Source organism: Loxodonta africana, chromosome 25, assembly GCF_030014295.1.
Source record: "Loxodonta africana isolate mLoxAfr1 chromosome 25, mLoxAfr1.hap2, whole genome shotgun sequence".
Lineage (NCBI taxonomy): Eukaryota > Metazoa > Chordata > Mammalia > Proboscidea > Elephantidae > Loxodonta > Loxodonta africana.
Window position 1 is genome coordinate 16,912,108 of NC_087366.1, and position 24,297 is coordinate 16,936,404.

Sequence of the window (24,297 nt, forward strand, 5' to 3'; positions counted from 1 at the left end):
GAATTCTTCTATTTGCGGAAGTTCTCAAACTTTAGTGTGGCTAAGAGTTATTGGGATGCTTGTCAAAATGTAAATTCACAGGCCCCTTTCCAGGAGATATAGATTTAGCAGTTCTAGGGCAGGGTTAGGAGCCCTGGTGGCACAGTGGTTAAGTGCTCAGCTGCTAACCAAAACATCAGGTGTTCAAACTACCAGCTGCTCCTCTGGAGAAAGATATGGCAGTCAGCTTCCTTAAAGAGTACAGCCTTGGAAACACGACTGGGGAGTTCTACTCTGTCCTATAGGGTCGCTGTGAGTCAGAAGTGATTCCACGGCAACAGGTTTGGAGTTTTAGGGTGGGGTTTCTCAATCTTGGCATTACTGACATTTTCAGTGGAATCATGCTTTGTTGTGGTGGCTGTTCTGAGCATTATAGGATGGTTAGCAGCATTCTAGGCCTCTACCCAGTTATGGTAGACAAGTTCTATGATGACTCCCTAATGATTCCCATCTTCTGGTGTTCACACTTCTGTGTAATCCCCTTCCCTTGAGTGTGAGCTGGACCTACGGCTTGCTTCTGACCAACAGAAGGTGATGGGATGTAACTCTTGTGATTACGTTAAATTACAAATAAGACTTCAACTTGCTAGAGCTTCTCCTTGCTGGTTTGTTCAAACATGCAACCATGCTGAGGGAACCCACAGGGCAAAGAGCTGAAGGTGGCCTCTAAGGAGCTGTGGGGGGCCTCTGGCCAACAGCGAGCAAGATCCACCTGGCTAGGACTTTAAGCAGCTCAACTTTGGACAAGTTTCCTAATATCTCTGATTTACTATTTTATTATCTATGGTCATAAGGAAATGAATGCTGCCAATACCCTGAGTGAACCTGGAAGCAGATTCTCCCTAGTTGAGCCTCTAGATGAAAACCCAACCCAGCCAACACCTTGATGGCATCCCGCTAAGACCTTAAGCAGAATACTGCATCAAGCCACGCCCTGGCTCCTGAACCCACAGAAACCGAGATAAAAAAAATGTGCACTGTTTTAAGCTGTTAAGTTTGTGATAATTTGTTATGTAGCAATAAGAAACCAATACACCATTAGGTGCCAGAAACACATGTCCATCTGACACCAAAAATGTCTCCAGGCATTTGTCAAATGTCCGCTGGAGGGCAAAATCACCCCTAGTTGAGAATCATCTCTCTAGGGCAAGGTTTCTCAACCATGGTACTAATGACATTTTGAATCAGATAATTCTTTGTTGGGGGTAGGGGGAGAGGAGCTGCCCTGTGCATTGTAAAATGTTTAGCAGCTTTCCAGACCCACTAGATGCCAGTAGCACACACCCAAGTCAAGTTTCCAAATATTGCCAAAAGTTCCCTGGATGTAAAATTGCCCTCCTCCTTTGAGATCCACTAGTCTAGGGTGAAGCCCAGGGACCTGCATTTCTAACAAGAACACCCAGGTGATCTGGGTGAAATGTAGTCAGTGGACCATGTTTGAAAAACACTGAACTAGAAAATGAACTTGGACAACGTTTGAAGCAGGATCAGAGATGAAAATGGAAAGATGGCTGATTGGCACCAATTCCTAATTTATCTTTCTCAGTGCCTGATCCAAAATAGGTTTTTGAGAAACTGATGGTTTTTATTTTTATTAACCACTCTTCAACTATATCTTGTTTATTTTAAATATTAAGAGCAACATCCTGTAACATAATTTTTTACTTAAAGACAATAAAATCCATCATGTTCTGTTTAAAGTTTTAGCTTGTATTATATAGTAACTGGCTACACTGGTTTAAATCTCCAGCTGCCTGGAAGGCATAAATTACGCCATTATTCATAGAGAAGGTAATATGTAAATGTGAAATTCCATACAATGCAAAAATGCGTTGACTCGGATCACACTGTAGCTTTAAGAAAAATGGTGACTGTTTCAGGTCACAAAGGCACTATTTAGAGCACAGCAAGTTGGACCATGTGTCCAGCAGGTCACACAGTCATGTGCCTACTCAAAGTGGGCAATTCACACCCTCTCACTGGAAGGATAAAGCTTATGATATTAAAAGAACTAAACAGTTCCATTTGGGGAAAAAAAAAAGTGAACACAGCTGGCAGTTATTACCAACAGGACAAACACAGGAGCCTAGTGGCAAAGGTCAGTCATTTTCTCCTTAAGAAAGAAGAATCAAACTAATAGACATCCTAGTTCCTCTTTCCTACCACAATCAAATTAAAAAAAAAAAAAAGAGGAGTATCCTGCCTCAAGAGTTCAGAATAAAAAGTTATGAAGCTTGTACTGCAGACGAAGCTCTCCAAAATGATTTTTCCAGCTCTCATAAGCTTTTTTTTTCATAAGCATAAACTAAGGCGTTGACATGAAGCTCTTGTAAACCTCTACGAATTAAGTGGACTGACGCTTAAGAATCCTCCCGAAATCAGGGTGAACAAACAGAATATGAACTTGGAAACCTTTGCCAAACTAATTTGGATACAACTTTACTTCACAAAATCCCCTCACCTTCAATCAGGGAAACATTTTTGCGTGCCCTTCAGAGTCACGTGAAGTTGCTGCAAGAGCTGAGCATAAACCACGTTTCATCTTAACAGGTTTGCCGCCTGGGGACAGGGGGGTAAGGTGGATAATTAAGTTAAGAATCTTGTGTAAAAGGTCCAAGGAGGTTAGCCAAGGGACTACCAATTCTCAAGGCGATTTTCTTTATCAGAAAAGTGCAAGACTAGTCAAGACTGATTCGGTTTGTCTTCCAGACACCGGTTGCTGCACGCAGACAAAACAAACCTGGGGAACGAAAAGCAGAAGTAAATAAGTTTTTATAGTCACATTGATGGTATTATGCCTTTCCTGACCTCTCCAATTGTTTTTTCCAAGTTACTGAAGCCTCTCATCCAAACCGTACCAAATGAGAGGTTACTCGTTTAACCTCTTTTCCTAAGCGTGTGTCTCGTCACAATCTCCACGCCTCCTCCCTACACTCCCCTTTCCCCCAAAGCCCCAAAATAGAAAGGCTGAAGGCCAACGATAGACCGCGGTCCACTGAGGGTAACTCTAGGCTGGGGGCACACGGTGGTTGCCTAGACCAAAGTCTGACGCCCGGAAATCTAATCTCCCACATCGGATCTCGCTGGCCATTGTGGCCCTAGGGGATGGCAGAACAGGTGAGGGCGGCTGGAGGAAACCTGCTTCGGAACAGTCAGAGAGGACGATATGAGGGTGCGGGGCGAGGGAGGCGACGCCCGATAAGTAAAGGGAGGCGCGCCCTGAGCGCTGCTGCCCTCCCTGGGATCACCTTGCGCTGACCTAGTTGAGCCGGGAAGGAAGGAGCCCGAGCAGCAAAGGAGAGCAGCCGGCGGGGCGGGGCGGGGCGAGCGGTGGGCGGGGCGAGCGGTGGGCGGGGCGAGCTGTGGGCGGGGCGGGCGGGGCGGGGCCGCGAGCCGGGGCGTTCGGGCGCTCGCCTTTAATTGGTGGACAGATTCGAGCCGGAAGCGGCCGGGAGGTGTCGGCGGCGGCGCACGTGGTGACGTGCGAGGGGGTGCGGTGCGAGCGGGCGGCGCGGCGACTGCAGTGCCTCCTGGGCGCGCGTGGAGGTCGGACGCTGGGCGCCTTTCCTCGTCTCCGCGCTGTGCCAGCGAGCGGCCGGCCGCGAACCCTCGGTGGCGCTCCGCGAACCCTCGGTGGCGCTCCGCCCTGACGCAGCCTCCCCCGGCCCGGCCGCTCCCCTCCCCCCGCCGCCGGAGGCGCTTCCCGTCGGGCCGACTCCCGCTCGCTTCCTCCTGCTGCCCGAAGCTCCCGAGATGAATTTTTCCGTCTCTGCCGAGAGGAGCCAGGTAGTGAGCCTGGGCTCCGCCGGCCGCGGACGAGGGGAGGGCGCGGCTGCCGGGGAGGGCGCTGACGGCGTCCTCGTCTCGGGGAAGGACGCCCCAGGCTCATGGCGCTGCCCTGGCCGCTGGGTCGCGTTGGCGGCGGGGGCGGGCGCCGGCCTCCTCGGAGAGCGCGGGGACTCGTGTCCACGGACCCGCGGGGGCGCCCGGAGGTTCTCGCCTCAGCGGCCCCGGGCTGGGCCGGGGCGCCGTGAAGGGGCTCGCAGACCCGCCGTGACCCGCTGTCGGGGTCGGTCGCCTGGCGTGTCCGTGCCCGGGGTCTGGACTGTTCGTCGCGACCCCCAGGGAGCCAGCACCAGGGCCACAGCGGTCTCCCGGGCCTGGAGCCAGAAGGCACCGCGTCCCCGATCGCCGTGGGCCGCGGGCTCCTTTGTTCCCGCTCCACGTTGCCCGCTGTGCTTGCCAAGCGCGGGGAGCAGGGGGCGGGAGGAGGGAGGGAGCGAACCGGTGCCCTGACGTGTCGGCGCTGAATGACTGCGGGGCCGGCCAATCCCGGCGGAGGCGTGCGGGCGCTGGGCGCCGGGCCCCCAGCCTTCCGAGTGGGCGCCGGCTGGGTCTCGCGGGTGGGGGGCCTGGGGCTGGAGGGCGCTCTGGGGCTCTCGCCACTTTGTCTTTTGCTAAAGAAATCGTTGGAGAGGTTTACTCTTTTTTCGCCCTTCCACGCATTTTGCAGAGGGTTATGAGGGTGTCAGGCGGAATTTGAGAGTTGCACGTTGGCCAACTTAGACCGCAAATACTTTAGCAATAGTCACTTTTTTTCCTAATACGTAGTATACAAATTTATTGGTTTGAAACAGCCGCCATTTCGGACACTGTTTAGTAAGTAAAAACCATGCTTAAAAAGCTCGTTTTTGTTTCCTAATGTTTTTTGTCAGTGATGGAGGATTGGAACATGCTGATGGCAACTGTCTTTTGAGGACTTGTGATCTCCAGTAGTAAATGATGGATGAAGCTCGTGGTATTAAAAGAGCTAATAATTTCATTTGCAGTAAGTGAGAACACTGCTGTCCGTTATTATCAAGAGCCCGGTGGCAAATGTCAACCGTTTTTTTGAAAGCCAAATTTTTTTATAACAGTAGAACAAGTCCAGCATGGACTAGACTACCACAGGACATGTTTTCTTTTACCGATTCTCGCATCAGCGATTGATTTGTTTGATTTGTTGTTGTTAGTTGCCCTCCAGTTGATTCTGGCTCATGGAGACCCCATGTGTGCAGAGTAGAACTGACCCATAGGGTTTTTAAGGTGGTGACCAGAAGCAGATCGCTTAGGAATAACAAAATACTGGTGAGTAGTTCCAGGCATAATCCTGCTGAAGCTACTGTCTTAAAGATGCTAAAGGAGCACCTTGTATTTGTAAATCTAGAGAATAGGAAAACACTGACCATTTAGAATTTGATTGAGACTGATATCACTTAATATCAAGGCAGACTACTTATCAAATGTCTGTAATTTGGTAACTGGAGGTAAACCAGATTTGAGCAACTGACCGAAAAGACAGACCTGAATTGGTTTTCCTGTGAATTTATCTAATAGATGAAATCTTTAGTTAATGAGTAAATATTAATTTCTATAACCATTGTCTTAATTTGTAGTTCTATTTTTCTCACTTCAGAAAACAAAGCATTCCAGGTTAATGTAAGATGCTCTCCTGTTAGGAAGATATCATAATTGTCAGTACTAAGATGAGGTACCCCTAAAAATCATTTCATTGACATTTTTAACAGTATGATTGTAGTCAAATCCTACAGGTAGGAATTCTTAAAGTTTGGACACCCCCCCCCCACCACCGTGTGTTCTAAAGAGTGTAGATTGAGGTGGTGTAAAAAAGGAAGTGGTTTCTAGATTTTGTTAGAACCACAGAAAATACATTCTTGTTTTCACTTGTATAGCTTCAGTTACCACCTCATAAGTGATTTCTAAACCTATACTTCAATAGGTATTCTTTCACTTTTGCTGTCAACCTGGCTGTCCTGTAATAACCGAAAACAAACAAACAAAAAAGCCGTCGAGTCGATTCCAACTCAGAGCGACCCTATAGGGCAGAGTAGAACTGCTCCATAGGGTTTCCAAGGAGCACCTGATGGATTTGAACCGCCTACCTTTTGGTTAGCAGCCGTAGCTCTTAACTACTATGCCACCAGGGTTTCCCTGTAATAGGTACCTCAGTATTGCAGTGTCCCAAACCTAATTCTTCGTTTCCTTGCTTCCTTTCGCCATACAGTAAACCAAAAATGACTGTTAATGCTTCTTGGATTTCTTAATTTGGGTATTGATTTTGACAGCAGTGCCACACATCAAGCTACAATATCTTAAATCCTCAGTGCCTTAGTTAAGGACTAAGCATGGGTGTACAGTATCTTTAACTGCCCTGTTTGTGTGTTGTACCCATTCCCCCAGACCAGCCTCACTATCCTACCAGTGTCTCTCATCTGCTCTTCATACTTAGCATTGTTTAAACCTTAGTTTATTAGTCTCTTGCATCCAAAAATCTATCATCTACTCTAACTGAAGTTCCTTCAGTTTGTAGAATATGTATGCTATGAAACCTTTTTCCCCTTTTGTTTCAGCTGTGTCACTGTCTTCCTGGCTGGCCTGTGAAGTGCTCAAGGCTGGGGGATTGAGTTAACTTTCTTCTATTAGGAGTAGACCAAACCAGATTGTGTCTGGCATATGTTTGGTGCCACAAATGTTTGTGGAATGATAGAAGTACAAAACCATGGGGTTAAAAGCATGGAGCAAGTGAGTGAGAGTGGTGATAGTGATTTCAAAGGTGTGATACTGGGGAAGCTATACCTTCTACTTTTAAAAATATGCAGTAGTTTACTTTTGTATTATGAAGTCTCTCTTTTAAAATAGAGTTGATTGCTACTTTGTGTGTGTTGACTGCCCTCAAAAAGTTGCCCTTAAGCTTAGATAATATTTGTAATTTGGTTAGAGGTTTTGAGGGAGCTTTGAAAGTTTGACACTAACATTGTGTCTTGCTCTTGCTGAGGCTGGAGAAGAGTTTGGGGGGGCGAGGTATTATGCCTACCCTTTTTTTTTTTTAACAACTCTTCGATAAGACCTGTTGAATAGTATTTCCATTAAGCTCATCTTTTTCTGGGTCTGTGGTAACTTCTCAGCTTTGGGGCGTCGCTAAGCACTTTAATTGGAGCCCTGGTGGCACATTGGTTAAGAGCTTGGCTGCTAACCAAAAGACTGGCAGTTTTGATCTACCAGCCACTCCTAGGAAACCCGATGGGGCAGTTCTGCTCTGTACTATAGGGTCGCCATGAGTCGGAATTGACTTGATGGCAGTAGGTTTGGTTTTTTGTTTTTAAGCAGTTTAATTACTCATTAATCTTCTGTCTCCCTTTGTGCGGTGAACATCACAAGGAACTGAAATACAGTGTGTTTATCAGACTTCATTGTATTTCATCCAATTTTTTTAATTTTAAAAGTAAATCTGTTGAATGTGTATTTTAAACACCAAATAAAATTCTAAGTTTTATACTTTAATGTAGTTCTGGGATGTCTGGACTTGGTTTGGCTTTTCAAAGAAAAAAAAAATTCCCTATTTCTTATTCCACTAGTCATTTTGCTTGAGTTTCATAGGCCAAACTAAGATTATTTGTGGATTTTTTTGGGGAGGTGGCTTAAAACTCAGTTTGCCCAAATCTTTCATGAAAATGAAAGCAAACTTTCAAAAACGTGGTTTTTTGCAGGTCCCTTTCCAAATGTGAGGGTGGGTGGGAGTAGGGACATAGCATTTGAGAACAAGTAATTGAATAAAATAAGTTTATATTAACTTAAATGTCACCTAGATAAGTGGGCTAGCTTTTAAAATCAAGTAGGATTATACTGATGAGTCCTTATTAAGGCCTTCAGATACCAAAAATCACCAAGTGCAAAAGTGTAATAGGACTTACTCTATTGCAAAGCTAGTAACATTGTACAAATTTGCATGCCAAGAATTGCTCCAACAATTCTCCAATGTTTTCTCCCAAAGAACCTCATTAATTTTAACCATCAATTTTTTTCCAGAGTAAAACCTCTAATTTGTCAGTTACAACAAATAGGTGCCATTTTAAATTCTTGTTTAGATTATGACTAGTTTCCAAGTAAATACTGAACAAAACTGGTCAAAGTTTAAAATACTTACAAATCTCCAAATTATTATTTTTTTTGTTTTGATTTTTCAAAGGGTGGATTTTAACTGTATCCACATATTTGCTTGGAGCTCCCCCACTTCACCCTTGTTTTAAGAACAGCTTATGCAGTGGAAGTGAGGAGTTGCCAACAGTGCCTGTAGGATGGTCTCAGCCATATGTAATGTATATACAGAGGTTTACTTAATTGGAGTCAGGTCTTGTTTGAAAATGTTTGACGGTTTCTTTAGGATAGTGTGTTCTTTCTATATGCATAGAACTGTGTGTATTTGGAGAACATTTGTTTCATTAGAACTAGTTTCTTCAGAAACGCTGAATTAATCAACCTAGATGAAGTGTAGAGCCAAGGAAATAAATATTACTTAATAGGATGATATAGTTTTGTTGCAGGGGTAAGCATTGACAACAATCCCATCCTGAGTCAGAACACGTGGGTTTCGTTGAAATGAGACCTAAGTTATGGAGATACCATTTAGGACATATGGGATCCGGCTCTTACCGATTTGTGCTTGTGTTGAACATAACACAATAGGTTTGCAGAATTAGAACTGGAACTGCTCTCGGCGGGTCCTGGGGTAGGTAATTATTCACTTTAACGTAATTGTTAGATTTGAAGATTTGCTTTGAACTAGAATTATTTCATTGGTGTGTTATTACTGTATTCTGGAAAAATAACCGTCTAAAACATAAGCATCAGTCTTTCCCTTTTTGTTTATTTCATTAATTTCAACAAATTACTCATTAATTTCAACAAATTACTCATCCTTATGGTCTTGTGTCTAGGCTAGTTGTGGGATGCGATGGGATGGATGCAAAGATGGACAAAACAGAGGCTTTGCCTTCAAGGGGCCTCGAGTCAAGGTAGATAAACAGAAGCACAACGTGGAACAGACGGGTGGGAAAATCCTGCCTACTTTTCCGAAAGGGGATGGAGAGGAACTACATCCCAACTGGGGGATTTGGGCAGAGGCTCTGTGGAGGAGGTAAAATTTCATCTGGCAGAGGTTGAGTTAAAGGCATTATTGGGTAGAGAGAACAGCTTGAATAAAAATATAGAGGCTGGGAATTACAGAGCACGTTTTGGGGAACAGTACATCTGGTTTGAGTGTAACGTTGTATACACGTCTGGGAATAATGCCAAAAGGTTGCTTGTTGGCTGGTGAAATTCCGTAACTGTATTTTAACAGGCTTTAGAAACAAGTAAATCACGTTTGCATATTAGTTGGAATATAGTAGTAAAGAATGTTAGAGTTGACCAGTGTTTTTATTTGTACTGTATTCTTGTGTGTGTATCTCCCCTGGAACAATAAGTTATCAGCTCTCCTGTCCTCCACAGAAGGGTTTCCCCCCCTTTTATTTATATCACCTGAATTAGTTGTAAGGTGAGTGAAAAATGTTTGTCTAGTTGTATTTATGTTGTTTTGTTTTCTGTCGTGTGACTATTTTTGCTGTTTACCTCAAGCCTGTGAGCTCTTCAGGATCAGGACTTTATATGATCTGCTCCATCTAGGTTAATGACAGCCTTTGATCATTCTGAATATCTGACTTGGATTGTTGTCGTTACAGACTATGATGCAGGATTACCACAGAAGAAACTCGTGTCTATAGCTGTTAAGGACTTGATTACATCATTTTCAAGCCTGATAGTTTTGGAATCACCATTAGAGCTTAAGACACATCTGCCATCACTTCAGCCACCTGTCTTCATACCTGGACGAAGTGTTAACGTTTTAACACTCCTTGTCCCGGGGTTATTTAAGACTTCCCAGAATTATATTTCTCACCAGTGTAGTAGGTAAGTGAATATTCAGTGTGGAGTCCAGCATTAAGATGTATTGTTTTTCTAAAGACTTTGAGGATGGTATAACCTTTCAAATCAATAATCATTTGTGGGGGAAAAATTCATATTGCCCCCTCCTGTAAATGATTCTGAATTTAAAAGAACTAATTTAGAATATATGAAACTTGAAAAGGGAACACAATTTATCTTTTTTAATTCATTATATATTTCTTGTTTATTTCCAAAGCTATTTATAAAAATCATTTGGCAGATACTACAGCGCCAAGACTTATTAGACTTTTATGTGTGTTTAGGCAGGGGAGGGTGAAGTTGAACAATTTTCTACGTCTAAATCTTGGTTATATATACTTCTGAGGAATAGAATCAAACTGGGAATCCTTGAAGGAAACTGAAGAAGGGTAGGATTGGGATCTTTAATAGTTTTTATTTGTGAGAACGAGGGTGACAGCAGCCCAAATCCGAGGAAATACGTATGTGATAGCTACTTCACATCCCTCCAGACTTACAGGTTGCTTGTTATATGGATACGGGCTCAGCCGGGTTTTTCCTTCCTTCCCTTCAGAACAAATGTGCTAATGGACATGGCAACGTGGCCAAAATTGTTGAGATAACCACTACTGTATGAATTCTTAAATAGACTTATGACCAAAGTATGGGGGCGCAAAGACTTGGACATTTATTGCCATTATTTTTTAACCAGTGTTTTTGTGTGATAAAATGTGTGTGTGTTTGGTGGGATGGAATTTGAGGATGAAGATATACTATGTTACTCTTCGAAATACAATTTTAAAAGCTACTGTTTATCGGTACAATAACTCAGCTTTCTTTATTCCGTTTAGCCAAATTTATAAGGAAAAATGATTCCCAATGGATATTTAATGTTTGAAGATGAAAATTTCATTGAGTCTTCTGTTGCCAAATTAAATGCCCTGAGGAAAAGTGGGCAGTTTTGTGATGTTCGTCTTCAGGTATTTAAAACTTGTTTGGAAACATCCAGAATCTTATTACAATAGGCCATACATTTTTGGATTTTTCATAAGCATCTGCCGCCGAGGCAATTCCAACTCATAGTGACCCTGTGTGTGTCAGAGTAGAACTGTGCTCCATAGGATTTTCAGTGGCTGATTTTTTTACGGCCTTTCTTCCAAGGTGCCCCTGGGTGGACTGAAACCACCGCCCTTTCAGTTAGCAGCCAAGCCCTTACTGTTTGCGCTACCCGGGGACTCCTTCTTTTTTCATAGTGGGCATTTACTGAGATGACTTTAAGAAATATGTTTTATTTGGAAATGTAAGACTGTGGAGTCAGATGTGGTAATTAGCTAGAGAAATACAGGGTCCCTAATACTTGTAATTTTGATTCTTCACAATTTCAGGTCTGTGGCCATGAGATGTTAGCACACAGAGCAGTCCTGGCTTGCTGCAGTCCTTATTTATTTGAAATTTTTAATAATGACAGTGATCCTCATGGAGTTTCTCATGTTAAATTCGATGATCTCAACCCAGAAGCTGTTGAAGTCCTGTTGAATTATGCTTACACTGCTCAGTAAGTACTTTGAAGTAAACAAGGTAATTAGGGAATATCATCAGGAAGTTCCAAGTCTCTAAACTTAATTAAATATCTGTGTTTTAAGGCCTTGGTATCTTAAATGATAAAGAACTTTTTTTTTAACAGGTTGAAAGCTGATAAGGAATTAGTAAAAGATGTTTATTCTGCAGCAAAAAAACTGAAGATGGACCGAGTAAAGCAGGTAGAGTACTGGAAGTAATGCACAAAGATTACTGTTAGTAGGGCGTCTTATTTTGTATGGTCAGAATGCAGAATTTGCCATAAAACATTTGTGTCAGGAACTTGAAATTCTTCTTTTCTCAGGAAAATAAAACTGACTGCATTCACAGGTGTCTAACTGTACCCCCTCCCAATTCTTTTTGTCCCAGACAACTGAATATACAATGTTTTAACTTTAATCACTGTTTGGTTATAATTATGCAGCGAGATCGAACTTCTCAAAGATAATGTGAGCAAAGTCTTGCTCTTCCAAGAGTTATCCATGGCAGAATGGTTGTGGCTGTCTGTGACAACATGAATTAAAATATTCCTGTTTATTTCAAGAGTTATTCACGTAACTTATGTCCTCAATTATCTGTTCTCCTACACTTTCTGGGTTTCTCTTTAAAGGATTCCTTCTAGAATTTAACACCAGTAAGAAGTGCTTAATAATTCATGGGGAAAAAAGGCATTTAATCCTCTGTAAACTACAGGCCCCTGGCCAGCTGCCCGGTTTTGTAAATACAATTTTATTGGAACACAGCCATGCACGTTCATTTACATATGGTCTATGGCTGCCTTCCAGCTGCAATGACAGAGTTGAGTAGTTGCAACAGGGACAGTATGACCCATAAGCCTAAAATATTTGCTCTGGCCCTTTAAGAAAGAGTTTGCGGGCCTTTGCTTCAGTGTCCTTCCTCTGCTCGAAAGCCTTTCTGTGGTTTACAGCATTCCAGGTTCTCCCCCAATGTAGTTGATAACCTTTATAAAAGGTATCAACTAGCTGTCTTGTCCTTTGCTCCAGCCCAACGAAATTGTTTGCAGCATCTTCCCTACAGCCTATCTGCGTCCAGTATCAACATCATCTCTCCTATAAAGCCTGGCTCAGATAATGCCTTTCATGACGGCCTACTTAATTATCGTACTTGGAAAAACTTACTGAACCTACATAGCATTTCAGTTTGCTTTCTCTCTCTCAAAACAGCTTACACATTTGTATGACATTCTTAGGAGCTTTATCATTTGTACATGTTTTTATCCACTGTTAAACTTGTTCTAAGGTAGTGATTTTTTATTCATTTTTATCTCTCTACAGTGTGCTTACACATTGAGTATATAATGTTTGTTGAATAAAATATATGTAAATCTTGGCATTTGTGCATTTCTTTTCCAAGGTTTGTGGTGATTATTTACTATCTAGGATGGATGTTACCAGCTGCATCTCCTACCGAAATTTTGCAAGTTGTATGGGAGACTCCCGTTTGTTGAATAAGGTTGATGCTTACATTCAGGAGCATTTGTTACAAATTTCAGAAGAGGAAGAGTTTCTGAAACTTCCACGGCTAAAGGTAAGGAGTATACTCTATAAGCAGAATTACACTCCTTAGTTCCAGGCATAGAACCTTTGTTCATGTTTCAAGCAAGTGATTGTTAGGAAAAATACATGGACCTGACGTTGTTATTTTTAGCAAAGATAATGGTTTTCTGACCACCAGTTTGTTTACTTTCTTTGTCTTTGTGTTTGTATGTACTGGTTTCTTTACATATTAGAGTAAATGTGTGCAGAATGCAATTGAGTAGCGATGACAATTTTATTATGAAATTGAAAATTAAACTGGGAATTGGAAGTTCAACACTGATCCATGTTCCTTGCTCTTCCCCAACTCTAGTTGGAGGTAATGCTTGAAGATAACGTTTGCTTGCCCAGCAATGGCAAACTGTACACAAAGGTAATCAACTGGGTGCAGCGCAGCATCTGGGAGAATGGAGACAGTCTGGAAGAGCTGATGGAAGAGGTTAGTTTTTAAGTAAATGGGATTCAACAATTCTTAAAAATTATTTTGCTATGACATGAAGGATTCCCTTTCACTTTTATTTTGTAACCATGACCCTAAAGAATTTAAATTTTGCTATAGGTACCCCTAAGCTGAGAAACAGGGGGGGTGTCCAGGTGAGCTAAATGAACTGTTCAGTTTGGTCTTCTGCTTTTCTTTTTTTATTTCTTTGCTTATTATGTGCTGTTAACTTTCTTTAAAAGTAGCATGTAATTTGCTTTAGAAATGGGAGGTGGTACTGAAATTTTCTGTAGATTCTTAAATTTTTCTTCACAGGTTTTTGCTTTAAATTTGATAAGTAGGTAAAAGCTTCTAATGGTTGTTCCTCCCCATTGATTTATCTCCCCATAGGTTTATTAACAAAACTAGGATAACCAAGACTGAAGAAACAAGAAGAAACCTCAAGTGTATTGACACGTAAAGAAGCAGCAGTCCTGCCCTAGTTCTCCTAAGAAAAATCCGCTGTGGGCAGAGAACGATGATGATTTAATGGTGTTTACTCCTTTACAGGATTCTTATCTTTAAAGCTTTGTGTTTTTCAATGGTGTTATTCATACATACAGCCACTTACTTAATTCGGGCTACTGTTAAAAAAGACACAAGAAAAAAGTAATAAAATTGATGGAGAAATGGTGGGAATTCACAATATGCAATGGAGCCGTGAAATAACCTAGCGTTTCATCACTCGATTTATAAACCTTTCAGAAGCCTAATGCTTACCAAATCTGTTTGGCCTTTAAAAACTGTTCTAAAAGGCTAACAGGTGATCTTTCAATTCTATATGATTTCCCACTTAAAAATCAGATGCATCATCTGTATGTTTGCATCTGTGAAGGGAAGTATTTCTACAGCTTGTTTGAGTTTTTGCATTGTTTTTTCTTTATCTGTTTTTCTTGACATTGCCTATTCTGCCCAGGAGAGAATATATTTATGCGAATCAGACCTTTTATCTTCAACAGTGTAAACCATACTCAGCATTTTATTGTAAATATGTATATTCTTTAAGAGCCTGTACAATGTACTAGTGCCTTTTTTCTTAATATTACACAATGGAAAACTGAAAAATGAAGATTTCTTTTAAGCCAGTCAAGCCAAGGACTCTTCAGCCAGTATTACAAGATTTTGCATTTGATTTTTTTGTTTTTTAATTTTCACCACCATGACACGTTATTTTTCTTTGCTTCGTGATCCTGCCAGAATAAGATGTCAAGAAGCTCCCTGGAGGTTACCTTGAGGCGTTTGTGTAATCTGCATACTAGTGGAATAGCCATGGAGACAGCAGCCACATGGGTGTTCTGTTGCTGTTTTGCAGGTTCAAACCTTGTACTACTCAGCTGATCACAAGCTGCTTGATGGGAATCTACTAGATGGACAGGCTGAGGTGTTTGGCAGTGATGATGACCACATTCAGTTTGTGCAGGTACACATTGCACAGTCTGAGGTAACCTCAGATTAAAATTTGATTAGAGAATTTTATAGCGTACTTAAATTTTCCTTTAATAAAGGAAAGTGGAAGAATCTCATTGGTATAACTTGACAAATACTTTCAAGAGAAGCAAGCATATCTCTTTTAGGGTTACTAGCAGTTTTGCCACATGAAAAGAAATTACCTCAACAAAGTAGGGAAACTCATTTAGATTTTTTTCTCATAAAACAGAATTTACAAGTAATAAGAAAAATGAATGAAGCAATGTAGAATTTATTTTATGTTTCATTAGATTAGCCTGTGAGAGAGAGAACTGTTAGGCCAGGTTTTTAACCGGTACAGGGGGACTCAAATGTTGATGGCTGTAAAAGGAATTTTGGATGTTTCTTATGATGCCTGAGCTATTTCGTTATTTGAAAACAAATGATACAGTTAAAGATGAATTGTATAATGTAATAAACTTAGAAATAGTGTATAATTGGTTGGATGTTGGTGTAGATACTCGCTGAGCAAAATGAATTGAAGCAGTATAGTTCCATTGTGCTGATTAAGCAAGTTACTTTGACTTTTATAAAATTCATTTTTACCCTACCTTTATAGTGGGTACCAAAAAAAGTTAATAAATAGAAACAAACCCATTACCTTCGAGTCGATTCCGACTCATAGCAACCCGTACAGGACAGATTAGAACCGTCCCGCAGGGTTTCCAAGGCTGCAGTCTGCCACATCTTTCTTCCGTGGAGCAGGTAGTGGTTTTGAACTGTCAGTGTTTCAGTTAGCAGCCAAGCACTTTAACCACTGCACCACCAGGGCTCCCCTAGTGGGTAAACACATTATCAACAATATGAGAACAAATGTCTCCAGTATAAACTTTTTTAGTTTATGGACGAGTAACATACAGAAAAGTACATACACTGTAAGTGTCATATAGTGAACCCACCAGTGTGAACACTACCCAGGCCATAAAGAGAATATTTCCAGCATCCTGGAAGCCCTCCTCTTGTCCTTTCCCAGTCTCTGCCATACACTACACCAAAGGAAGCCATTATCCTAACTTCTAATACAATATCATATATTATGTTAAGTGTATAACACAGTTTATCTAACACAGTAGATAAACTAGTTTGCCTGTGTTTTATATAAGTGGTCATTCAACATGTATTTTGTGTCTGGCTCAACATTGTACTTGTGGGTTGATGCAGACTGAGGGGTGTTTTCCTTTAATAATTAGAAGGTAAATCATGGACTCAGTAGTAACCTGTATGGTGATACTAGCAGGTGTTTATTAGCTTTGTGTAGTGGTCTGTGGCAATAATGACTGAATATCTATAGACTCAAAAAGTTTTGGGTTTGAATTAGTTTAGAACTTTGTTCATGTTTGTGCATTTTGAACTTCCAGAATATTTTTCCTCTTTAACATTATAAGTTAATATTTTTAACGTAATTTTTCAATAAGCAATGATTGATATTAACTATTGGATCATGATGTTAACTATTGGAATACAAACCCAGTGCCCAGTACAAAAACGTATAAAAAACATTCTGCTTACAGCACCTTCTAAGAGTAGGTAGAACAATACAGACTTGCAAGAGAGATCTATAAAGGGCATAGATAAGAAGACATAATGGGGATGAGAGAGACGAAAATTTCATAGAGGAAGCAACATTTGAGCAGCCTTACGATTCAGACGTTTGCATGATAGATGGAGAGAAGTGTATAAGCTAGCAAAGGATGTCTGTGCAAGGATGATAGACTTGGAATTACAGGGGAAAGACTGGGCAAATAGGTAAATGCCACCTGACTGGGACTTAGAGTTGACTCTACAGGTAGTGAGGAACCGTCAAAGAATTTTAGACAAGATACGTATCACAACTATAATAGCAATGAAACACTAGGCAAAACGTAAGTCTAACAACAGGGAGATGGGTTAATTTATGGTATTTCTGTACAACAAAGATCTGTACATTTAAGAATCATATTTTAGGGAAATGGACTATTAGGTGTCAGTCCTTGGGTGGTGGAATTCCAGATGATTTGTGTTTTTGGTGTTTTTTTTAAATTCCCAAAGCTTATTGAACCCTTTCTATTTTTATAACTAAGTCAGGGCGTGGATTATAGTTGTGAGAACAATGTGTAGAATATTACAAGCAGTAGTTCTGGTGAAAAAAAGGAGGGCTTGGTCTAAAGGCATAAAGGAGAAAGAATGGATCTTAGACATTTATGTACGTTGAGTTAAGAGGCCATAGTGATTGTTTAGGAAGATGATGGAAAAAAAGAATTGGAGAGTGAGTGGGGTTCTAACTTGTGTAGCTCCTTAGAAGGTGACTCCGTGAATAGAGATCATGAAGTAAAAAAAAAAGGATGAGGGAACACATTAGGCTTCAGAGGTAGAAAGGAGGTTGAAAAGAAACCATTTGAAAGGTAAAGGACAGGTAGAAGAGACTTGTGTTTTAAAAGCTACCTACCATAGGAGAAAAAGGTTTTAAACAGAGCTAAATTGTTGTTAGGTGCTGTCGAGTCGGTTCCAACTCATAGCGACCCTACGCACAACAGAACGAAACACTGCCCGGTCCTGCACCATCCTTAGGATCATTGTTACGCTTGAGCCCATTGTTGCAGCCATTGTGTCGGTCCACCTCATTGAGGGTCTTCTTCTTTTCCGCTGACCCTGTACTCTGCTAAGCATGATGTCCTTCTCCAGGGACTGATCCCTAAATTATCAACTGTCAAATCATTTTCTGGGAAGTCATGTAAAATAAAATTAGGGGTATCTTTTTTACATTGGTTTTAGGAAGTCACATAATTACCATTAATGGATTTAATTTCCGAAGAATACTGAGGATAAGAAACCCCTTACCTTGAAAAGTGACTGTGGCTGAAGAAGAGGTAGCCTCTAGAGACTACCCCTCTTGGTAGCGAGAGGGCAAAGGGCAAGTGTGAGCCAGCAGGTGGGCTGGGTGGGAAGAATTGATGCAGGTAAGTTTGAAGATAAGGGAGTAAAGGTTCTGTCGTAGTTATCTAGTGCTGCTGTAACAGAAATACCACAAGTGGATGTCTTTAACAAACAAATTTATTTTCTCACAGTTTAGGAGGCTAGAAGTCTGAATTCAGGGCACCAGCTCCAAGGGAATGCTTCCTGTCTCTGTGGGCTCTAAGGGAATGTTCTTGTCATCAGTCTTCCCCTGTAGGAGTTTTTCAGTGCAGGGACCCTAGGTCCAAAGGATACACTCTTCCCCTGGCTCTTTCTTGGTGGTAAAGGTTGAAAATGTTTCATGAGGAATATAAATGAGTTAGCTAGCATTTCTGTATAAGGCCTTTTAGTTATATAAAAGTAGTCTTCATTGTTATTAGTGCTTTACTCTTTACATTCATTTTCTCTCAGTTACAGACAATATATTATAAGTTCCTTACTGCACTAACTTCTTAATGTGAACATCATCGATTTGTTGTGCTTTAGAGCTCTTCCTTCCACAGACTGGGATGGGGTTTTCTATACCTTGTAATTCCTGGTAGCAGAGGCAGTCTGTCATAGTATAAAGAGGGCAGAAAATTTATTTTTATTTATTTTTTATTTTATATAGGTCAGTTAAAATTCCTGATCTGTATTATAGGTGTATGGCTTTGGGCAATGCGTATCTTCTGAGTTTCCATATTTTTAAATCTATAAAATAGGTAATATCTCCCTCACATGATTTAAAAAGGTGATGTGAATACAGTGCCTAACAGTACCTACTATGTAGGTACCCATTGCTGTTGAGTCGATTGCGACTCATAGCGACCCTGTAGGACATGGAGTTTCCAAGGAGCACCTGGAGGATTTGAACTGCTGACCTGGTTAGCAGCTGTAGCTCTTAACCCCTATACCACCAGGGTTTCCCTAGTATGGGTAGGTACATAATAAATGTCTAAATGGAATTTAATGATAACCATTAACGTGGAACGTTCTCTATCTTCTCTCAAAGTGTAACCTACACATGCTGTAGCCACACTCAAGTGGCCCAGACCAAACTTTTGATAGTTTTTTTTTTTTTTTTTTTTTAACATCTTCAAGTAACTACCAAAACCTTTTCCCCTATTGTTACTTTTTCTTTGTCGGAATCAGAAATTCCCATTAGAAATCTTACATGCCCGTGTGGTTCTGGCCCTGGGGACCATAGTAAGTGTGTGAGCAGACTTGGCCAGGTACGGAAGGTGCTAGCAGTTCATTTGGCAGTTTCTCTCAGGATAGTCTGGACTTTTCCAATTCCATATGATCATATCCTTTGGGAGTGGCAAGGGCTGATATTATTAGAAGAAAACCAACTCCTATGTAAGAATACAATGTAGTTCTCTTACAATCATTTCAAATTTGGCAGCTTTGCTCATTTCTCCCTCTTTTGGTGTTCCTGTATATTCTACTTTTGTGATTGGTACTTTGTGTTACTGTTTCATTTCTGATTACTATTTTTTATTTTTGTGTTTCAGTGCACTTGTGTATAATATCTATAAGCTGTCCCTAAAGAAATATACCTGTGTTTCTTGTAATTGCCATTTTTTTTTTCTTGTAAAATACTTTCAGAGAGACTGGATGAATCTAAGTCTGTTCACTTTTTGCTGGCATCATATGAAAGATACCAGTACATGTGGATTAGGTTTGGCAGTTTCATGAAGACAGTGAGTAAATGTGTTCTCTAAGTTAATTCATGCCATTATAAATTTATGACGTCTATTAGAAGATTCTATAAAGAGTACGTGAGCTTAAATGGATGATGAGGTTCTCTCCTTTTTCTTTCCCCCATTGAGATATGGTGATACTTGATCTGCAGCATGTTTTTTGAATTGTCTAAATTGAGCTTTTTTCTGACCGGGCAATTTGTGTAGATGCAGTTGTTTCATTTTTAAGTGGAAATGGAAATACGCCAGTGATTTGTGTCAATTGGAGAGTGTTGGTTTGTGTTAAATGTCCTACGTAGATGAAGGATATTAAGTGTTTTTTCAGTGTTGTGGAATAGCTCAGAAACAGGTACATCCGCATACGGTCCTTGGCTAGGTTTCTGTAGCTGCCTTTTGATTTTGCAGAAAAAGCCACCCCGTGAGAATGGCCATAAGCAGATAAGTAGCAGTTCCACTGGATCTCTGTCTTCTCCAAATGCTACAGTACAAAGCCCTAAGCACGAATGGAAAATCGTTGCTTCAGAAAAGACATCAAGTAAGTGTTTAACACTCGCCAGATTGTCTTCTGTTTGCTTATTTACTTATTTATAGGAAGGAGAATTGAGCGGAACCATTTAATACTTTTAAATTGGCTATTTGAGGGGAAAAAACAGAAACAGTTAAATTTGGGAAACAGTGGCAGATTGTTCCAGTCCAGGATCTGGAGAATGTAGAATCTAATTCGAGGTCACATAGCAACCAAAAGTAGTAATAACTGCATCTTAAACATAGAACTCTTGTCCTTACAGATAGTACTTACTTGTGTCTGGCTGTGCTGGATGGGGTATTCTGTGTAATCTTCCTTCATGGACGGAACAGCCCACAGAGCTCACCAACAAGTACTCCAAGACTAATTAAGAGTTTAAGCTTTGAGATGCAACCAGACGAGCTAATAGAAAAGCCCATGTCTCCTATGCAGTACGCACGATCTGGTCTGGGAACAGCAGAGATGAATGGCAGACTCATAGCTGCAGGTAAGAACAGGAGGTGGCAGGTTTCTTATCGGAAGCCTTCAGATGGCTAACCATGTAAATGGGCATGTACACGTAGTAGCTTGTGACATGTGAACTTTGAAAGAAGGCTTGTTACGCCTTCGTGGCATGCCAACTTTATCATATAGGGAAATAACAAGTAAATACTGTTGTGTCTGCTTAACCTTCAGGTCAATGTCTTTTTCTAATTTTTTTTTAATTGTAAAGTAGGTAAATTCTGATTTTCAGCTGAAAACAAAGCACTTCACTCTCGCTCATAATTTTATTTTTCATCTATGAAAAGCACTTAGTTAAAACATAAACTGAGTCCCTAGGAAGTTTGTAGATAGAAGTACTTTTATTGTTCAGATTACTTAAACCATTCTAGACCAGAAACCCTGGTTCAGTTTAGTATTTTAAACATAAATCTTCATGGTTCTTTTACCAGGTGGCTACAACAGAGAGGAATGTCTTCGAACAGTTGAGTGTTATGATCCACGTACAGATCAGTGGTCCTTTCTTGCTCCCATGAGAACACCAAGAGCCCGATTTCAAATGGCTGTACTCATGGTAAGCATATAATATTGCAACCCATATTTACCGTTTTATCCTAACTTGAGAATGGTGGAAATTCTAATCTCACTTTTGCCACAGGGCCAGCTCTATGTGGTAGGTGGATCAAATGGCCACTCAGATGACCTGAGTTGTGGAGAGACGTATGATCCAAACATAGATGACTGGACTCCTGTTCCAGAATTGAGGACTAACCGTTGTAATGCAGGTAATAATGGCGTTCTTCTGAAGTAGCTAATGTTTGAATATGATAATTATCAATATATACCATTATTTTATACTTACATAGGAGTGTGTGCTCTGAATGGAAAATTATACATTGTTGGTGGCTCTGATCCATATGGGCAAAAAGGACTGAAAAATTGTGATGTATTTGATCCTGTAACAAAGTCATGGACAAGCTGTGCTCCTCTTAACATTCGTAAGTTGATTCATTTTCCCTTAAAATTGGCTTTAAAAAAAGACCCTGAATCAACAGTATGTGCAGTACCCACATAGTTTGGAGAGAGATAACGATTTTGGCTTGACTTGATTTTATAGGTAGACACCAGTCTGCAGTCTGTGAGCTTGGTGGTTATTTGTACATAATCGGAGGTGCAGAGTCTTGGAATTGTCTGAACACAGTAGAACGTTACAATCCTGAAAATAACACCTGGACTTTAATTGCACCCATGAATGTGGCCAGGCGAGGAGCTGGAGTAGCTGTTCTTGACGGTGAGTGTTGGGATTTGCGGAGGTGAGTAGCGGTTAGTGGCAAGAGCTTATTCTGAAATTCTAAAAAAATGTCAATAGTAATAACTACAGGTGGTCCCCGACTTACGATGTATTCAAGTTATGATGAACTGCACTTAGAACAGTTTTTTTTTTTTTAATCTTATCGTTAGTAGTATATTCTACATACAATGGCAGAGCATATAATTTGCTGGTATTACCATTCTCAGATGTTCATTGTTAGGATTTACCGTTCAAAACGTTGCCATATAGCAGGCAGTAATGAAAACTAAAAAAAAAAGGTATTTGACTTACGTCAGAACCATCTTAACGATGGAGTCGTTGGAACGAAACCCCGTTGTAAGTTGGGGACTACCTGTATTTACTTATATAGATATGAATTTGGAAACAGCCGTGTCATCTGATGCCATAGGAATTGGTGATTGTTTCCCATTGAAAGAGTCATTTCTACTAAGAAAAGATAGATGATACATAACTTAAAATGTATGGATTCACCACTCTTTTGATGAGTTCACTAAATGAAGTTACACGACATTTTACTTCCAGAAGCCATAAGCAATACCCATAATACAACATCTTGAATTTTGAATTTCCATTTCTTGAGAACAATGTAAAGATTATTTGCAGAACAAAACAAATGAAAATTTTCCTAACTGGAAACCAAACTTTTTAACTGTTTTAACAGGTCTTTCCAAAACATTACACTTTGTTTCATGTAGTTACAGCTTTCTTTTTACATCTAACTGATTTAACTAATGTATAATTTAATTGTATAACTCTAATAATGAATTCAGTTAGCATTGTTTTTGGACCAAACACAGTTGAATTCCATATGGGAATGGATTTTTATTAATTTTATTCACAGTTTACCTCCCCAGCTTCTAGAGTGTTTATACTTTTTGACAGAATGAATAGACAGACATTTCTACTTAAAAACCACTGATTTTAGCAAGAAGACTGATAGCTAGACCCCACCCCACCACCACCACTGTACTTTAGCTTCTCTCTAGATTTACCCTGTCTCATGTCTCTTTTAGGAAAACTGTTTGTAGGTGGTGGTTTTGATGGTTCTCGTGCCATCAGTTGTGTGGAGATGTATGATCCAACTAGAAATGAATGGAAGATGATGGGAAACATGACTTCACCAAGGAGCAATGCTGGGATTGCAACTGTAGGGAACACCATCTATGCAGTGGGAGGATTTGATGGCAATGAGTTTCTGAATACAGTGGAAGTTTATAACCTCGAGTCAAATGAGTGGAGCCCCTATACGAAGATGTTCCAATTTTAACAAATTTAAGACCCTTTCAAACTAACAGGCTTAGTGATGTAATTGTGTTTAGTAAAGGTACATTTGTGAATAAGGTGGGTGGGTGGGGTGGGTATAGATGTTGCTAATGGCAACACAAAGCTTTTGCATATTGCATATTATTAAACATGCTGTACATACTTTTTGTGTCTATTTGGAAAGGAATGCAAAGATGAAGGTCTGTTTTGTGTATTTTTAGAACTTCTTTGGTTTCTTTACTTTCTGGAAGTTGATATTGTAAAAGAATAAACCAAGAATTGATTGGGCACATCATTTCAAGAAGTCCCCTCCTCTACATTTGTTTTGCTGATTTGCACATTAAATGACTCTTCCCTTGAATATGTGTTATGGGGCAAGAGGGGGTAGGGTTTTAAGATGTAGGCAGTTGGGATTTTTAAGGGCCCTTTTTCAATAACTGGAACAATCTAACAAAAAAGACTTATTTAACTAGATAATGACTATTTTTGTTTTTATTAAAAGAAAGTTGACATGCCTACCAATGTTTAATCTTTTATGATTGCCTTTTTATAACTTTTTATATTCTAGGCATAATGTTTTTTACCTGTTGAAGGAAAATGGCAGGTCCGAAATACCGAAGCATAGTGGAAGTCTTAAGTATGCAAAGTGGGGTGCATCTTTTAAACACCTAGAATGCACACTTCTCAGCTTTTTCCTTGGCTACAATTTTTTTTTTTTTTTTTTTTTTTGAGATTTCAGTGTGTTTATTTGGATAGAGTTGCTGAACAGTAACATAGCTATATGATTTTTGGTATTTGAAACACTTGATTTTAAATATTTGGCTTGTTGAGGATGTATCTTGTATAGCAAAACATACAACAGTAAAGAACAGTGAGATATTTTATCTTCTAAATTCTGTTTTTATTTTTCATTAACAAAACAACTCTAAATGGCAGCCCTCGGTTGTGAAAAAAATTACTTAGTGGGTTTGTGAATGCAACCTATATCAGAACTGTGTTTTGTTCAGTTTTTCTATTCAGCTGGATAAACATTGGTTGGGATGACTCGGTGTCTACTGTGTAATGCTGCACGTCTAACTTACAGTGCCCAGATTAGCACGTCCTGATGCTTGCTGCTGACGCAGACACTAATATTAAAGGTACTTTGCAGAAGACCCTTGCACCATGGGATTAACATCCAAATG

At 40.3% G+C, this 24,297-nt stretch overlaps 1 protein-coding gene across 1 annotated transcript; it reads left to right on the top strand.

The window, feature by feature from the left end:
• The first annotated feature begins 3,707 nt into the window (after positions 1 to 3,707).
• IVNS1ABP (influenza virus NS1A binding protein) lies at positions 3,708 to 24,295 on the top strand. Its single transcript, XM_003410842.4, has 15 exons — positions 3,708 to 3,825; positions 9,597 to 9,825; positions 10,671 to 10,799; positions 11,205 to 11,374; positions 11,504 to 11,579; positions 12,772 to 12,945; positions 13,267 to 13,392; positions 14,744 to 14,851; positions 19,917 to 20,046; positions 20,300 to 20,524; positions 20,970 to 21,091; positions 21,176 to 21,302; positions 21,384 to 21,515; positions 21,635 to 21,808; positions 22,864 to 24,295. The coding sequence occupies exons 3-15, from the start codon at positions 10,689 to 10,691 to the stop codon at positions 23,115 to 23,117; spliced, it is 1,929 nt and encodes a 642-aa protein (XP_003410890.1). The 5' UTR covers positions 3,708 to 3,825; positions 9,597 to 9,825; positions 10,671 to 10,688; the 3' UTR covers positions 23,118 to 24,295.
• Positions 24,296 to 24,297: the final 2 nt, after the last annotated feature.

Bases quoted from the DNA above. Each gene is read 5' to 3' on its own strand.
- IVNS1ABP (XM_003410842.4), top strand. From the start codon at position 10,689: ATGATTCCCAATGGATATTTAATGTTTGAAGATGAAAATTTCATTGAG. The intron at 11,580-12,771 runs GTAGAGTACTGG...TTCTTTTCCAAG, and splicing joins AGATGGACCGAGTAAAGCAG to GTTTGTGGTGATTATTTACT. The intron at 20,525-20,969 runs GTAAGAACAGGA...TTCTTTTACCAG, and splicing joins TGGCAGACTCATAGCTGCAG to GTGGCTACAACAGAGAGGAA.